At 38.6% G+C, this 18122-nt stretch overlaps 2 protein-coding genes across 2 annotated transcripts; one reads left to right on the top strand and one right to left on the bottom strand.

Annotated features, from left to right (window-relative positions):
• Positions 1 to 1059: 1059 nt before the first annotated feature.
• On the top strand, positions 1060 to 10670 carry LOC116252860 (altered inheritance rate of mitochondria protein 25). The gene is made up of 14 exons (XM_031627457.2): positions 1060 to 1582; positions 1871 to 2089; positions 2166 to 2512; positions 3636 to 3722; positions 4407 to 4448; positions 4571 to 4615; positions 5861 to 5926; positions 6017 to 6073; positions 6169 to 6230; positions 6779 to 6899; positions 8825 to 8902; positions 9011 to 9117; positions 9987 to 10034; positions 10288 to 10670. The coding sequence occupies exons 2-13, from the start codon at positions 1903 to 1905 to the stop codon at positions 10021 to 10023; spliced, it is 1236 nt and encodes a 411-aa protein (XP_031483317.1). The 5' UTR covers positions 1060 to 1582; positions 1871 to 1902; the 3' UTR covers positions 10024 to 10034; positions 10288 to 10670.
• A 3901-nt stretch (positions 10671 to 14571) lies between these two features.
• On the bottom strand, positions 14572 to 17739 carry LOC116252809 (uncharacterized membrane protein At1g75140-like). The gene has a single exon (XM_031627357.2). It carries the CDS (start codon positions 16688 to 16690, stop codon positions 14708 to 14710), a length of 1983 nt encoding a protein of 660 aa, XP_031483217.1. The 5' UTR covers positions 16691 to 17739; the 3' UTR covers positions 14572 to 14707.
• Between the last annotated feature and the right edge of the window lie 383 nt (positions 17740 to 18122).

Below are 18122 nucleotides of genomic sequence, written 5' to 3'. Positions count from 1 at the left end.
ATTTGTGCGCGGCGTTTATATAGGGGTGAGAGTAGCTCGACTCATTAAAGCTTGCTTGTGAACAAGTTCGAGCCGCATCATTTGCTTAACGAGTCGAGCTTGAGCCATATTCGAGTTTGTCTAGCCTTCATCAAATCGATATATTTAAACAAGTTTACGAGTTTGTTGAGTCTTAATTGAGTCAAGCTCGAGTTCAACACGTAATGATAAATATCAATTCTATTCAAACAAGTTTGTCGAGCTTAATCGAGTCGAGCTCAACACGTAACTGCTGAGGGTTGAGCTTGAGCTGCTTCTGTCGAGCTATTCTCGAACTCGAGCTGAGTCGAGTTCGATGTTTCTGTCGAGTCAAGCTGACTGAACTTGGGCTCGTGTTCACTCCTAGTTTATAATGTCTAAAATTTTAAAAAAATATCAATTTTTTGAACATAAAACGGTTTTTTTTATCACATTCTTTCCTTTTTCTTTTATAGAAAAGTGAATATCTCAAGCACTAAACTTTACAGGGGGTGACGTGCAAGAGTTTAAATAACAGAATGACATAGTTGAAAGTTGAAACTTAATTCAGAATAGTCATCTCGATAAAATTTAACAATTGACTTTTTCGTATTAGAATTCGTCAATTTTTTTGAGCGTTATTTATTGTGTAGATAAATAAAACCTATATCTATATATATGTACACATCAAATTATCCAAAAGAAACACAGAAATGCTGGATGAAATTGGTGACACTTAACACAGATAAAGTAGATTGTTGAATGAAAAGGGTGTTGATACAATGCAAAGGAAACCGAGCAATTTTTTTTTTCAAAATTTTCACATTATTTGAATGGTAAAGAAACATGGAAGTGTTTTTAACGATGATCGGCCATACAACTTTATAAGGATGCTACCATGAAAAAAGCTCAGCCAAGAACAAGATTTGATATAGGATTTTCAATTTAATATGTTTCACAAACTTTCCTCCCATGGGCACTGGGCAGCCATGTTGCTTCGCATTTCTCTGAGCTCTTCATCTAGAAATTTTCATCTGGACACGCCAGATGTATGGTCAATTGCTGGGCAAGACGCATGAAATGACTTGATATCGATTTTATCAATTCCCATCCCTGTTAAGAGAGAAAATGTTGGTCATGGTGTCCATACTCGAACATTTGCTATTCCTGTCGAAATGTTTCAGATTTGATTTTTTTTTTTGTTTGCTTTGTTGTTAAAAAAGAAGAATGTCGAGTGGCAAAACTTATTCGAGAGAAGCCGAGATGAAGAACGTGTTCAGAGAGTCCTTCACAGGAGACGGGGCGCGTAGGTTCCGTTCAGCGGTCTCTGAGTATGCCAAACCAAGTGTTGGCATCCGATCTGAGCTAAGCATGTAAAAGGCCTTCCAGAAGTCGCCCACATTGTGATCTCCCTTTTTCCTTATTTTACGACCGGAACTCGTGGAGCGACTCGGACTCCCTTCTCTTTCTTACCACTGTTTGGCTGAACCTGCAATTAGTGACACACCGAAACTTCTTTGCGGCGATTTGGGCGGCTACCAATGTGATGGAACCCTAAATTCGCGCGCTTTCGCCTTTGAAACAGGTTTACGCCCTCTCCGCTTTAGATTCTTGTTTACTTCTCGGTCTGCTTTTCTTTCCCGACTTCCAGTTCACGACTTTAATTTATAATTTCACCCAAAATCTTGATTTGTCTTGGGTATGTTTGTGGACTGTTGCATTAAATCTTTGATTCTCGATTGGGGTCACTGTCTACGGTTTGGAGGTTGATTAGGCAATTTGGATGATCGGTAGAAATGTGAAATGTCCACTTCCGCTGTAGCTTGAGCGATACTAAAATCTAACTCGTCGTTATTCGAAATTTCGCTGCAAGGTATCTGTCACGTTTGATCGTTATCGGCTGATATGAAGCCCACTAGGACGCTTATTTGTTTCAACCAGTGGCGCATGCACAGAGTTGCGAGGTCTACATTTGGTTCGCTGTTGCGTCCTACAGCAAGTCTCCACGTAGACGCTGCTCAGAACCTTGGAGAATTTAAGGGAACAACTAGTACTAGTTTGTTTAAATCATGGTTTCATACTTTCTTGAAAGGTGAGGTGTTGCGTTATGTGGTGGGTTTTCACTGATTATGGGCATTTGAATTGTATTGTTAATATTGTATTGGCAGAAAAATTTGGTAGTTTGGAGCAGAAATCTCAAGTTGGTATCCGTGAATTTTCAAAGTTTGCTAAATGGGAGAGCCCTCTGACTAGAGACCGACTCGTGCAACTTTGGCTCATGGACGAGAGAGAGGAACGCGATAGGAAGAAAAGAAAGCAGAGGGTGCTTGGTTCTGGCCCGGTCGAAGGAAACGTGTTCAGAAGCCCTTCTACCTTTGGATTTCCTTTTAAAAGGCTCTTTCCTGGTATACGAGGTGTAGTGGATGATTCTCTGTCAAAAGAGAGCACTCCCCCTGTGCAGCCACCTCTCAGCCAAACTGGGACATATTTTCTGGAGCCAACTTCCGCAGAGGAGGTAATAGGAGATTGTGTCGTCCAAAATGTTTTTGTCATTTAAATTGCTAACGGCGGTTGAGTTGTAGAAAATGCTGTCAACGCTACGTTTTTACTTTATTCCGTTTTTATCTGTGATGGGCTTCTCAAAGTGCTATTTGTTGGAAGGGCGAGAATGAAACTGTTTGAAGTGGTCAGGGCTCAGATTCTTGACATTGAATTCATCCAATATGCCGTTTGAAGCATAATAAGATGTTATGGTTGAATAATGACAATCTTGAATTTTTCTGTTAAACATGTTTCCTTCAGTTTGTTCTTTGTTCGTTTTGTAGTTGCCTTTGTTGCTATTTTAGGTCCAGCAACGGGTTTCTTTCAGCAATTTGACTAAGCTTTGAGATAGCGTGAATTTTTCTAATTTCATGTTTTCTTATGGGGATCCTGTGTAGAAAAGGTGCTTTAAATCATGGTTCCCCCCCAAAAAAAGTAGAAGGGAATCCTGTGCTTATATTGCGTGAATAACATCATATGCTGTAGAAGTCATATAAAAGTCACAAAGTTTTGAAAAAATAAGAGAAGCGGTTAAATTCATTATTAAAGGAACAGTAAACCTTTTCTACGAACACATTACATATCAAAGAAAGGGGAACTAAAAATAAAACATCAAACATTGAAATCCAATAATTGCAATAGTATCTACACATAGCTTACAAAAAATTTAAAAAACAAATTCTTCTAAAATTAAATCCAATCCATATATCAAGATTCTCATTTAACAATATAAACTACATAGAACGTCAAAAATCAATAGTCATGCTAATATGCTATGCTCAGAATGCATATATTAATTTTATATTCATCTTAGGTATCTATCCAAGTCTGCCATCACTTTCCTGTATTGGAATTCTTTTTTCTTTATTGTTTCTGACTAATTTTAGTAGTATATATTTATCATGTCATTACTTATAATGCTCTGTTTTCTACTTCTTATCCCAACAATAACCATTGGTATCAACGAGGAAAATTTGTTGGGTTTCAAGATAGGAATTTTCATATGCCTCCATAATGTACATTAAGAATCCTATCTTGAAACTGTTTTGCTGATTAAACTTGTACTCTGAATGGATTTTTTTTTCTCTCTTTTCTAGGTCAAGGTAGAGCGTCTCCTTGCAAGGGCAAACTTGCTTATTACAAGAGATATAGAATGGGCAAATCTTATGCTTGGTTTTGAGCAGGTAATTTGCAAATTGCAAGTAGTTTTCTATGTGCATTAAAAGAAAGCTAGTACACGAGGTGAAATATAGGGTACTAAGAATAGTTATTTTTTATATGTGGCGTTTCATAATTTTGAATGCAGGTAATTTTCAAGTAGCTTTTTATGATAAAAGGAAAAGTAGTACACGAAATGAAATTTTAATACAGGCCGTTATTTGTGGACTTATCTATTTTTTGTGGTCATGTTGCAAATATGTGTTTTACAAAATCTTGAATGCAATATATGTATGTCTTCAAGAATTTCAATAAATGAAAATATTAATGGTTGATTTCTCAAATAAAAATTATGACATTGACACATAAATATTGAAATTATTCCTACCGCCAAAGAACTGAGGTCTGGCATTTGTAGATTGCATGTTGGTGAAACTATTGTTTGAAGAACCATGTTGGGCATTAGAAGGTGAAACTCTTGTTGTTTTTAAGTTCTCTGGCAAGACAATACTTTTAGCATTAGAAGATTCCCACCTTTTAGCTATTTTAGCATTGGAAGGCGGCCATCTTTTTTGTTTCGTTTTTCCCACAATATGAAAAGTTCTAACAATTTGGTTCCGTAAAAGGGTTTTGCTCACTTCTCGTGTAGCCAGGGTTTTTAATTTTTCCACGAGCTTCATTCTTACCTGTTCCATTTTTTTGATCTACAGGAGAACCGATATGCTGTTGTTGATCCTGCTTATCCTCAATCTGTATGTAACTTCTGTACTTAAAATTCCTTCCCATTAAGTATTTCAAGTTAAGATCTAAAAGCATATGTTCACTGTCTTCTTTATGAAACTTCCGGTTGGACACAATCTACTATGCACTGCAGCCTGCAGGTTATATACGTGAGCAGAGCAATATTATCTTTAGGCAGGTGAGTTCCTCACACTTTTTTCCCTTTGATATTTTTCTTCTCCTTCTTTATCTGATTTAGTGTGTAAATTGTAGTAATATCACCTTTTTTCACCTTTAGCTTTCATTAAGGTAAAAAATTTATGAGATTTATATTAGTATTAGTTTGCTTAGGTAAGCTATAAGTTTGTCCCAGTCAGTCCTAGATGGGCTTCCAAAACAAATTTTAATTACATTTTTTTCCTCACTTCTTTTAACTATTTGTAGGGGGATCAATGCCTTTCAATTTTTGTTGGAGTTGAGAACATATATTTATGCGTCTAATTTTGTGCACCATTTTTTTCTTTATATTCCTCCTGGCGAACAGATAAGTTGCTCGAATTTTTTGTTTGAATGTGTTATTTGTCTTCCAAACTTTTTTGGACTCAAAGGAATTGATTGATTTCTATATTTTTCAGTTCATCACAGGAATTGAGTCTCTAAAATCTTCTGTTCATTATGTTGTACACTATCTATGTGCCATCTTTGTATTAAAAAACCTGACTAGCCTGATGACTTGTTCATTGAGTTGGCTGTCAAACAACCTATGTTGTCAAACTAGTGACTAGTTGGTCAGCCTAGGCAATATGTTTGGCTTAGTTGTTGGTCAGCTGAGTTATCCTTGACCTATATGCATATGTGGATTCTTTGAATAGATGTATATGTTTTTGTATGTATTTCTGTATATATTTATTTCTTTTGGTAATCCAACTTGGATCAACTTGAACTGACTAGCCTAATCATACTAGTCCTGACAAGTCCTTTTAGGGTCTTGACCAACTTCTGTGTCCGTCTTCCAATTTTAAAAACTTAGTGAACCTCCCCATGATCATGGAGAACTCGTGAAGGATGCTTGTGTATGAACATATATGTTTTATGCTGCCTATTTTTGGTAAACTCTTTGATGGACATGGACGCAGACATGGGCTTGGCCATGGGATGTTTGTGTATAAGTACATATATCTGGGATCAATAGAAATGAGAGCAAGTATAGAATGTTTGATGAACATCAATTTTGAGAGTTTGTTGCTCCAATGTGGTTGCTCTGTTTTGGAGTTATATGTTCCACTTCCAGCCATGTCACAATTGGTTTCTTGTTTTATAGCTTACTTGTCTGACAGAGGCGGTTGTGTTCTTTTAAAATGTTGTATAGGCCATGGTACACCAAATTTTCTTTTATCCTCATGTCTTTGGGGCATATAATTGAATTGTTGTGTACATTTTTTAGTTGTTGCGTACAAGGCGACCTTTTATTGCTTACATAATGGATGCCCAAGGGAATGAGTTATTCCGAGTAAGACATTTCACATGTTCTAGTTTCTGGTTACAGTTGATTTTTGTCTTAAACAACTTGCATAAATGTTATACATTTTACCTAGTTTAGGTGCGCAGGCCTCCTTGGTTGATAAATAGCACCATCTATGCAGAGATAAATGGAAAGGTATAATAGTCTTTATTAATGTTTTGGTATTTAATTTGTTTTGTTATAAATATTATTACCTAGTAGGTTTATGGAACTCATGTACGTTTCAACAGGAAATTGGTGTTGTTCACAGGCGATGGCATCTTTGGAGGAGGATATATGATCTATACCTGGGGTAATGTTTTTATAAAGACTTTAAACATTTTCATGAACTGTACAATTGTTTCTTCCCTTATTAAGCTCCACAGTGTTGATTTTTGTATTCAATTGTCTCTGTAGAAAATCCATAATATATTGTTTTAGTTTTATTTGACGAGATGGTTGGAAGTAACCTTTGCCAAATATCACATGGTTTTAGTTTGAGAGAATTTGTGGGTTCTTTCTGGTAATGCAAAAGCATCCTCATTGTGGGGAATATAAGGTGCTTGTGTGGAGTCAACCTCTCTTTAATCAAAGTTGGAAATATATTTGACTTATCACTGTCCTGTATAAAAACCTTGAAAACTAGACATCCGCTCCTACTCTTTCTCTCTCTCTCCCTCACATGTGCATGCACACAACCTTCCCTTCAAGTGATTATTTTTTTTTCCTTCTTATTCTTTAGTCTTCCTTTAGTTTTTTTTTCTTCTTATTCTTCTGTCATTTTTTTCCCTTGGATTTTTGATGCAAATCGCTTCTATGAGTCAACACTCTGTTATATATACATTTTTCATTTGTATATAGGAAGGAGCAGTTTGCAGTTGTAGAAAATCCTGGCTTTTGGAATTGGACATTTACCTTAAAGGACAATGAAGGGAATGTACTTGCTGAAATTGATCGTGACTGGAGGGGTATTGGTCTTGAGGTATTAAATTCAGCATTATCCTGACATGTTAGGAGTTTCATATTTTAGATTAATGTTTGTTTGTGCGATATGCCGTGATTTTTCCCCCTTTATTCAATTTTAGATTAGTGTTTGTTTGTGCGATATGCCGTGATTTTTTCCCCCTTTATTTCCATGCAAAAATTGTTCCTTTCGTTGCTCTTTAAGTAATTCAAGCTCAACGGGTTTTGAAAATATGCCCAGTTCCAAGATTGGGCCATGCATGACGTACATATACAAAAGTCATGGCATTGAGTAGTAAGTGAAAGTCATGATTTTGAGTGGTAACTTTATAAGTTATATTTCTGATGGCTTTTATTTTTGTAGGTTCATGTCAATTGGTTTTAATTTGTGCTAAATCAGTGTTAAGGTTTTTAAAATAAGACAAAACCCTGTGTGAAAATGTTATTCAGTGTTAACTGTTATCACAATCTATTCAATTCTGCACATATTTTCCAGTCTTGTTTTCTATGTCTGACTCGATGAAGCCATTGATCCTCAGAAACGTAAGTGGCACATATCATCAACAGAAGCTCCTTTTGCAAAGTGAATTGAAGGAAAAACCCAGATGCAAACCCCATTGGAAGCACCGACAAAGCTCTTTTGTGTACTTTCCCAACCGCAGCATGTACAACTACAACTTAGGCTTCCATAAGAAGTGATCATTACGGAAATGAAAAAGTGACTGTCTACCCCTTTTGATCTATCCACACATGCTCTTTGAGATCCAATAATGATGACAATGTTTCCAGAAAATTTAGTGTAAACTGTAGGTGTTGGTGTGGTGTATCTAACCAAACCAACTATAGGATACGATAAACAAAGAAAAGATATGTATGTCAGTAACCAAAAAGAATTATACAGCAATATGTAAAGATTTTAGTATAATTTTTTATATTTGAAATTCAAAACAATGGCATATAAAGACATAGGAAAAAAATGACACATAATCATCATGCTAGTAACTTGTACCTAATTCTCCACTTTATAGACTTCATGGTTCATCTTATTGTTCCCAAGTTAAATATGTTCCTAAGGCATTTTTTTTCCATGGAAGGTTCATTCATATATGATGCCCTTACCCTGCAATGACAAAATTAGTGCATATGGTTATACAATATCTCCACATCCTTGGTAGAATCAGTGTGCATATTGTCTTGGCACCTATGAATAAAGATTAGCACGAGTTTGTTTACAGCAGTCTCCTTGGGTGGATTCATCAGGTGTCCTTGCAATATTCCACTACACTGTCCAACTCAATACCTTTCTCATTGGTGACAAACTTAGGGTTGTATAATCCTGTGTCACAAATATCGTGAGATTTTGGAAATATCGCAATATTTACGAGAAAATCAAATAAAACAAAAAACAGGGAAAAAGCCACGAGATTTTGAAAATCTTGCCAAAAATGAAAATCTCGTGAATTTATCTCAATTTTTTGCGATTGTCCCCAAGATTTAATATTTTAACATTTTTGAATTCTTAAAGGTTTTTTTATGATTTTTATTTTTTTTAAATTTAAAAATTGTCAGGATTTTCCTGAGATTTGCCCGAGAAGAACTTCGCTGAAAAATACCTGAGAAAAACGTCACTGAGATTTTCCCGAGAACGATGTTTGTGACAATGGTATAATCTAACCAAGTCTGATTGATCCTAAGCTGATTTGTTAATTTTGTTTTCATTCTCGAGAGTTCTCATTAAGAATTTTCGTGGTACTTCAATCAAATATGTATTTATTTTCTGAGTGAAACTTATGTCTTAAAGTTGACGCTTTCATATCTACCAAAAAGCCTGTGAGTAAACTTTCTTCATGTATGGCTTTAACTGAACACATATCCCCAATAGTAACTGGGTGATATATTCTGTTGTATATATGGGCTTGAGATCATAAAATATGTGCTTTGCAGCTGTTTACTGATGCAGGGCAATATGTAATAAGATTTGGACATTCCAATGAAAATGTCAAGGCCGGTCCAGTTTCTCAGGTATCTCAGTTCCCCTATTGTGGAGTTTTTGACAAAAAACAGCTAATAAATGAAAGAAAAGGACTGTGATGTTTCGGCTTGTATTTGATATGGCTTTATATGATTCAGATCCATGAGCTGGAAATTTCTCGTCCATTAACTCTATCAGAGAGAGCTGTGGCAGTTGCATTGGCTGTGTCATTGGACAATGATTACTTCTCTAGGCACAGTGGCTGGTAATCTTGTTATGTTGTGAACTTTTCTACTTGATTAGTTCTACACATCAAACTGATTAAATGAATCATAATTACGAAATGAAGATGCTAATGTTAAAAGTCACTCCTTATTTAATTCGAAATGGCAATAAAAGAGGTTAAACACCACCTAGTTGAGTTTGTGAGGACTTGGATGCTTGCTTAAGCAATAATGGAAAAGATATAGCATCTGAAGTTGCAATCATGCTGTGAGTTTTGGAAAAATCATTCAGATCTGCATTATACCACGAGTTCCAAGTGTTTAAAGAAAATCTACCAACAACATTAGTTTACAAACCTGATCTTCAGGATGATGTAACTTTGCAGTTTGTACAAGTAATTATGTACTCATCTTTGTGTAGTTTGAAACTTCAAGATACAGATATGCCTTACGTGGTTCCATAACTCAAAGGAACACACTCGGTACTGTTCTAACAAGAGTTTGCAGGGCTTATGGAAGGTTGGGCTCGCCTAACTAACCTTAGAGGCATGCTCAAGTTCTGAGCAATTTATTTTCTTTTCTTTTTAATAATATGCCATGGCGAATGGGTGGCATCTAACCCACGGCTCCTTTAACATATAATTTGTATTGATCACATATGCTGGTATTACACTTAAATGAGCTTATGCTGGTGTTGACCCAAGTATCATTCACCTAAAGCATGATCTTGACTCGTTTTACAGATAAAAACTTTAGTTGAACCTAGGCCCCTAACCCAACCGGGCTTGAGTTTTCTCAGCTCATTATGCGCCTAATTGGTTATGTTAAAATTGTGTCATTTCCTATCTGACTGCACATATTTGATTGAAAAAAAAAAATTAATAAGTTTTACCACGTTATCCTTTTTCAGGGGAATCCCTTTTATTCCAATTGCCGGAGGTGAATAGGAAACTTCCAGGTACTATATGATTTTCTCTTCATGTTTCAGTAATGCTTTTTGTGCTATTTGGTTTGATGACAGAGATAGAAGCTTGTTATCTGCTTTATTTGTGTATATCTTCTACTCCAAATGTTGGGGACTTGCGAGTAATACTTTAGGGGCCACTTAGCAATGGGAAGAGTAACAAACTGTTCGATGAATCAAAATGATGCCATTTGCATGTCTTAAGGGCTAACTTTCTCCTCTGATTCTGTGGCTTCATTTATTACAGTGATTGAACCAGTTGGCAAACATGATTTTGATTTACAAAGGCTCCAGAGTTGATGTATGTCTCTGAAAACATTATGAATGGAATAATGATCTCGAGAAGCTGTATTGGAGCAACACATCAGTAACCAAGGAATGAGCTAATGCTCATGAACATTTTAAGGAGAGTTTTACCCCATCTGATAGTTCTTGGTGGAAACACCTTAGAAGGTCACTTCATTTTCATTTCTTGTAGTGCCAATCTAGCACAAGGCCTTATCTTATTTATATTTAGTTTATTTTATATTTAGTTTATTTATTGTATTTTGTTTGATTTGATTTCCCAATATTTCGTTTGTATTGACAATGGTCTCTCAAACGAATAGAATACAATAGAATTCGATCGTCGATCTATTCTTGCGGTTTCATAGGTTTGGTTTTTTACTTCATTCATAGGATTGGTTTAAGGGATCGGCTGTGACACAGGAAGTATTTTTTTTATTTACTAAAGCTATACTTATCTGTGAATCTGCTCTTCTTTATTGTATAGATTTTTTAGAATAATAATTTCTTTATTCTTATGCTTATGTTAGTTCAATGTTTTGACTTGACTGGTTCCGGTAATCAAATCTCTTGATTTTTATTTCGATCGTAATTAGATCCTTACTGGATTGCTAACTCAACGGTAGAGTACTCGGCTTTTAAGTGTGGCTATGATCTTTATGTAATTGTTGTTCTTTGGGCCTTTGGCCATCTTAATCCATCTGATGATTGTCTTTGAGATAAAAGATTCATGATCCCAATACTCTCTCTCTCTCTCTCTCTCTCTCTCTCTCTTTTATACACACACACACATACACACAAAGCAACATGGTGAGTTCTGGAAGATCGAACCCTGGCCATCATCCAAGAGGACATAGTTTCTTTGGTGTCTTCTTGGCTACTTGGGGAGATTAATGAAGGGGCTCGCTTTGACCGTAAGGGTACACTTTCCATGATTTGTTTCAATTTGCGTCCACCGAAGATGAATTGATTCTGTTGCATAGCTTTCGTTCGGTCTAAACTGCAGGTGGGCATAAAACGATTGATGCAGACAAAAAAAGAAAAAAAGAAAAAAGCCACAATATAGACGAACTCGCGATGTGTAAAATACAACCGAGGGCCTTATACTCTTCATGTCTTGGGAATTCAAAATTCTCTTAGAACATTGGTTCTGCAGGTGTAACGATTCGGCTCGAAACCATGACCTTGGCACCTAAAGTCGGTAAGAAGATATTGGGGTTATTATCAGTAAACTTGAAGACGAATCTGGAATTAAATTTGTGGATTCTAACGACAGTATTGAACGAGCAGAAATAACTAAAAGCTTGGCGCCCTGGAGAAACCCTCACATAAGGCAAGAATCCTTTTAAAGAAGAGCCGGAACTGGTTCGAAAATGCTCAAATGTAAATATTAGCTTGCTACCGCTAGCTGAAACTTTGGTCGAGTACGACCGAAGATCATTAAAGCATTCAGACCAAGGCGGTCGTTCATAAATGAAATTGTCATCCACGGACCACCCACAATCAGCAGCATCTTCTGATCGACGAACAAGGATCGACATGCCACAACCGATTCTGGATCAATATGGTACTTTGTTGCAGCACATTGATGAAGCCTTCGAAACGTCAACCCACCTTGAAGAGACAATGCTGTTTCTTGAGGCTGCTGTTGACAGCTTGAGCTGTACACTTTCCAAATAATGCTGACAATAAAACCAACTCAAACCATTTTTTTTTTGCTATTTTGCATTTATTTTTAATTTTTTGTTTTCAATTTTTTCAACTTTTGTTTGATTGGCTTGTTTATTACTTGTATCATTCTTCTTCTTAGTTTCTCATTGATTTTAATGTTATCTAGTATATTGAACTTTTTTATTGAAATTTTCGAAAAAAAAAACTTCGTCGAAAAAGCCCTCATTGATAAAAAACCCGAAAGTCATAAATGGCACATTTCACTTTGGAAATAAGAGAAGTGAGAAAACACACCATTTGCTTCAGAGGAAAGGTTGTTTCCTAGCCGGTAAAGGTTTTTCAAATGTTGGTTTCAAAACACTAAAATTTCCAGGAGGGAAAAATTGTATCAGTATCAGCTATGAGAAACACATAAAACACAACAAAAGGTAAGAATAAATTGAAACTTACCGCCCCGCACATCAGCAAGATGAGTTGGTGGTTTACAAAAGATAATTCATACCTGTCATCTTATACTATTGATATTTGCAAATGGTCCCTGTGGTTTGCTTCAGGATTCCCAAATACATTCTAAAATCTTAAAGTTTCATCACCCGCTCCGGAATCAGATGCTACTGTACACCCATCGGGACACTGAAATTTTTTTGAAAGTTTTCATCATTCACTTTTTTTTGGCGCTTCTTCTTTGTTTTTCCTTCGTTTATTTGTTTGTTGTTAATATGTTGCTGTAATATGTCTAAGCATGTTGCATCTCTGTAACTGATTGTGACTAATATATGTTGAATTTCTGGGTGCTGGTTGAATTGAGGTTAGTGATTGATTACTTTCATGTGCTGGTAGTTGTTTATCTGTTGTTTTTTCCAATTAAGGTGCTGGATCTCCCTATGCAAAATTCATTATATTTTGGAAACAACAGAAATGAAATATTTTGGGTTCTTATTGAATGACAAGATAATTGGCTCAACAGCTCATTCACTCTGCAAAATAGTCCTCAAGAGTGGTTAGGTTGAGTGTTATTTTTTGGGCTGTGGCTCTGATAGGTTGAGTATTTTTTTTTTTCTTTTAGAGTTTGCAATCAGAAGCGTAGACAAACAACAATTACCAAATTGATTGAAACAGTTCTATCGAGTCGTTCCATCATTGTAATTCAGCATGCCATAAGTCTTTATATTTAGTTAACAATTTAGAGAGATTTTCTTGAATTTTGTACTTTCTCTTTCCGCTACAGATGGTATTATCTATCCTCGAATCTACTTCACTGTTTAAGTTTTGACACGTTTAACTAAGGAATCTGGTTATTGAATGCTCACCCATTTGTCGTTATTTCTGGTCTGTTTTCTCGTAGTCCAGAATGTTGATTCATCCATCGGAAGTCTGCTTTCTCATACTTGCTATGGTGATCTACTAATCTGCCCCAGATTCATGGGACAGTAAGAGAAACATCTCGTATGTTTAGGACAGTCTCTCTAGCTTTATTTTGAGTGTCTCACCCGTATACAAAAAACCAGGTTTTAAAAACTGATTAAAAAACTGAGCTTTAAGACGATTTAATTTTTATGCAAAACTATTTTTTCTTGGAGGTTCCTTACACACGCTGCTTTCCATTTTTTTGCATGAAACATAAAAAGTATAGCCTGTTCCACGAAAAGTAAAATGTTAGCTTTTCAATTTTTTTCATTTGACCACCCAAATTGGATAAAGAGCAATTGGTTGAAAGAAAAAGACTAAAGTTTGTTCTTCGTTTTGTCGCAAAAAGAAGAGTTTGTTTTATAAAAGGTTCTTTTCTCGATCCTTTTTGTGCTTCTACCTGGACAAGCTAGTTTTGACATCTTTCATCTGTGTGCGTACAAGCTCCTAAGCTCCTAGAGACCCAGAAAGTGTGCGCTTACCATGTCATTTCATCTCCGTGCTTTGGCGTAAAGCCCCTCCGAGTTCAAACTTCAAACCCTTTATAAAGTAAACCAAGCCAATTGAAGGTGAAGAACGGCTGATTAGTCAAATATAACCATGTTAGCTAGCAATTCATTACATGTCAGGCATACCATTAACACATGTCAGGCATACCATTAACTGTTTTAGAACAAACACTACAGGGATCTGAATTTGTGAACTTTTAACCACAAAAAATGGTTCATGCCGTCTGCCGAACTGCTGAAATTCGAACGCCGGCAGCTTTTTTTTCTCCCTGTCGACCTTCGAAGAAAAAAGGGTCGTGAAGTTCAAACGACTTTTCCTGAGAATTCAGCAATCCCACGACTGAAAAGGCTCAGCACGAAATTCATTTCAGGCTATCAAACGCCTTAAGATAAGAAAAATGTTCGGCAGGGAATGGTCATAAGCTTTGATCACGGTGCCGCGGTTGCCAATTATAGGCATTTCAAATCTATCCATCGGTTTAGCGCAGTCATTGCTCTGAAACAAATGTTGCCAATGTCTGGGAACTATCTAAGGATTGATCTTCATGAAAAGTTTATATGCAGCTCTAGTTAGCGTCGCCACTGCTGAGTTGTTCACTTTCAGCAGAACTTCGGGGGGGGCAAACGAAAGCAGAAAATTTTTATAGAGAAATTCAAACTACCGCAAACCTTAAAGCACATAGACCAAATTAGTTTTTACACAAACAAGGAAAAGAAACACTCTGTCAGATCCTGCTGCTGTAAGCGCGATCTGCTTCAAGCAAAACCCCAAAGGCCAGGGGCCAAAACCGCGGATCAGCGAATGGTATCCTCCACAACTTGAGTGTGAGCAAATAAAGGCTCCCTTCTTTGGTGGAAACCTGCTGCTTCGACTTTCGGAGCTCTGTAATTCAAGTCTGCAGTTGCTCTGAATGCAGAAACTGTAGAACTTGACCTGAATGCCATGGCACTGCCACTAGTGAAGCTCGTGTTTTCCGGAGGGTATCGGGACGGAGAACCATATCTTCTTGCTCTGCCCCTAAAGGGATCTCGCAGATCTCTACCATCAGTTCTGGAGGCATCCTCGAAAGTTCTGTCTGCATGGCCAGGACCTAATAAAGTGCTAGAAGAACCTGCAACTCCCATGTTAAATGTATCATCAGGGCCCCAAAGTGCAAGAGCATCTCTTCTCTTCCCCAAGAATTGCCAAACCACAACTAGGAACAGAATAAATAGAAGAACCGGTCCACTCCACAGTATACTATTGAACTCTGCCTTAAGAACAGGAAGATTAGAACGGTAGATCCCGACATACCCATTTCCTAGGCCAAGAACCACAAGCCTTTCGCGGTTGCCTGTGATGGACGGCTTTCTAATATCTTCAAGACGAGCTGGCGAATCTGAAAATGAAGACACAATCTCATCGACGGTTGCTGAGAAAAGTGGCCTCAGACTTCCACCCCTAACGTAAATCTGAGAAGAAATATTATACACGAAGACCTTATCAGAATTCACAGCCAGAAGGTATCCTTTGATGGAGTGAGCTCCCAAAGGCCCGTCCAATTCAGATTTCTTCTTGGCCCTCACTCTGCACTTGAAATTGATAACGTCACCCAGAAGAACTACGTGCACAATATCACCATCCGAAGTAAATCCATATGCTTTTGAGCGCTCAGATACATCAAATGCGTAATTCTTTACCAGCGACCCATTAAGCCCATCACACTCACCCTCCCTGATGACCATGTTTCTCAAGTCCAAAGATCCTGCTCCACTCTCAGTAAGAAACAGTAACCGCTGCCTGAAAAAGGCAAGAGGCCGACTGGACGAAACCGCAGTTCCATACAGAGTACCATTCTCCTTAAAAACCTGAATTCTGCCCCTTGCATTGCATCCTAATACGTATCTCATCCTACCAATCTGATGAACTTCCAAAAGAACCACAGCAGAATCCTCATCTGAGACAGGGCCATCTGCCACCCTTTCGCCTTTAGGCGGCAGAACAAGAGTCCGCAAATGTTCGATCGACAAATATGACCCGTCCTCTCCATTGCTTCCTCCTCCGTTACTTCCTTCCCATATCCTGTGCACCAGGATGGATCCATCGCTGTGTCCTGTCACCAGGACACCCTCATTCCTTTCGAAGTACATGTACGAGAGCATTGAAGTCACCCCCGCACTCGACAATGTAGGGAACTCCGCTATGACGTCGCCATTAGACAGTAAAAGATACACTCTTCCCCTCCGATCCCCTACTGCGATGTACTTGCTAGTCCCCTCGACATCTTCAAAGGGCAAGACATTTATGCAAGTCACCTCGAAATCGAGCTTAACAGCCGAAAGAAATTGAAATCGCTCTTGCCAAGTTGGTCTATACTTGGTCACTGAAATTCCACCCTTCAACCTGTCACCATCTTTTTTGCGTGACACCCGATTCTCCGATGGTGCCGTTGCTTTTTCTTGTACTTCAACACTGGCCACCACCTCCCGCTCTTTGCTAATCCTCTGATCTTCCACGCTCTCCTCCTGAATTTTGGGAGGAGAACTCGCCTTACTATTGGAATCTGAACGCTGTAATTCCATCCTACTTATGGATTCTCTCAGGTTTTCAACCAGCGATTCCAGTTTCTTTAATTGGGCTTCTTGTCTAATCAAGAGGTTTTGGTAACACTGGAGGCATTTCAATTCCAAGGGCTCAACAGGGCATGTTTCCTCAGAAAGGAGGAAACCGCCTCTTACGTGAACATTACAAATCAAAGCGATAAGAAGCACCAACAATCTCGTCAAGCATTCCCCCATTTATGCAGACCGGAAGAAACAGAACCAACCAAAGCTCAAAACAACTAAAAGCAGAGGATAACAGGAAAATAAGGAGGATAAGTTTCCGAGATTCACCAATCACACCAAGGGCCCGCAACAGAGAAAATTCACGCTATGGGCCTCTACACGATACCTCTCGGCTTTGAAACTGGGAGCTCCAGAAATCACCAGGGCATCCTTTGCATGACCCAGAATGAATCCTAAGGCAGAGTCAGACCATAAACACAAAGGGACACACAAATCCCACATAATATATCTCAAACCCCCTTTTGGATCCTTCTCCAACACCAGAGGCTCCTGCAAATATCTACTCGGATTCGCCCGAGTTCAATAAAGGGACAAAGCATAAACTTCCCGGACTCTCTGCCGTCCCCAATCACAGAACGCTCGGTTCCCCGAAACAAGGACCCTCCCACCACCAACACTTAACCCACAAAATCTCCTCCTCCTCCTCCTGGTGGAATAAACAATATCGGCTATACCTACTATAACCTCCTAGAACACAAACCAACGTCAAAAGCTCACGACTTAAGAGTCAACGGACGTCGCCGGAGCTCGAAGAAATGGGTGGGGGACGCTCCCAAGAGTTTGCTTCGCTCCACAGGTCAACTCCATGGCCTCCGGTGGTTGACAACCATGGAAAGACACATATCGCAGCGACGGAGGAGGACCACAGAGGCCTCCGATTGGACCACTGAGAGATCGACCGAAAGGGACGTCGAAAGGGAGAGAGAGGAAGGATTCCGGTGCCGCCTTGGTAGAGAAAAAGGACAGAGGGGCGGGGGTTAAAGAGGCGAGAGTAGAGAGGGAGTGCCGTACTTGGGTAGAATCGAGAGGAAGGGGAGAGATCGGGAGACATGGAGAAGGAGAAGAGAAAGAGAGAGAGAAAGCATGGAAGGATCGAGAAAGAGAAAGAGATAGAGAAAGCACGGAAGGATCGAGAAAGAGAAAGAGAAAGGAAGGAAAGATCGAGAGAGATCCAGAGGGGGAAAAGCACGTGCCCTCTCCCCTGCACGCCGTCTCTCCCTTACTGTGGATTCGTAATCGTAAGGACGTCCACAATTTCTCTTGTCTTTTCTAGACTGCCGCGTCATCCCGTGCGGCATCTTCCACCGATGCTTCTCCCGAGAGAGTGTCTTCCGTTCATCCCAGAGATGGACAGCTCTCATCACTCCGCCACTAGAATCTCCCTCTTACTACGGAGACTCAGCACATGGAATTCCATGTACGGTGGACCGTGGGTCTTGGGTTATGATCCGCCACCTCGTTCCGAGCCCCGATCCGCTCGCCAATGAGCATCAAAATTGACCTGCCACGATCAAGCTGGAATCTCTAGACCAACGGATTCATTTCCGGCCAGACGGGTCTCTTCTTTTTCCGGCAAATTTCAGTTCCCGATGAGCTATTTAGG

Source organism: Nymphaea colorata, chromosome 4 (genome assembly GCF_008831285.2).
Source record: "Nymphaea colorata isolate Beijing-Zhang1983 chromosome 4, ASM883128v2, whole genome shotgun sequence".
NCBI classification, from domain to species: Eukaryota; Viridiplantae; Streptophyta; class Magnoliopsida; order Nymphaeales; family Nymphaeaceae; genus Nymphaea; species Nymphaea colorata.
The sequence above is the reverse complement of the archived record's forward strand: the minus strand, read 5'-3'. Positions and strand labels throughout refer to the sequence as shown.

What these genes read in the sequence shown, in the direction of transcription:
- LOC116252860 (XM_031627457.2), top strand. Translation starts at nt 1,903, where the DNA reads ATGAAGCCCACTAGGACGCTTATTTGTTTCAACCAGTGGCGCATGCAC. An exon ending in ATATATGATCTATACCTGGG is followed by an intron (nt 6,231 to 6,778) that starts GTAATGTTTTTA and finishes ATTTGTATATAG; the next exon opens with GAAGGAGCAGTTTGCAGTTG. An exon ending in TTCTCTAGGCACAGTGGCTG is followed by an intron (nt 9,118 to 9,986) that starts GTAATCTTGTTA and finishes ATCCTTTTTCAG; the next exon opens with GGGAATCCCTTTTATTCCAA.
- LOC116252809 (XM_031627357.2), bottom strand. Translation starts at nt 16,690, where the DNA reads ATGGGGGAATGCTTGACGAGATTGTTGGTGCTTCTTATCGCTTTGATT.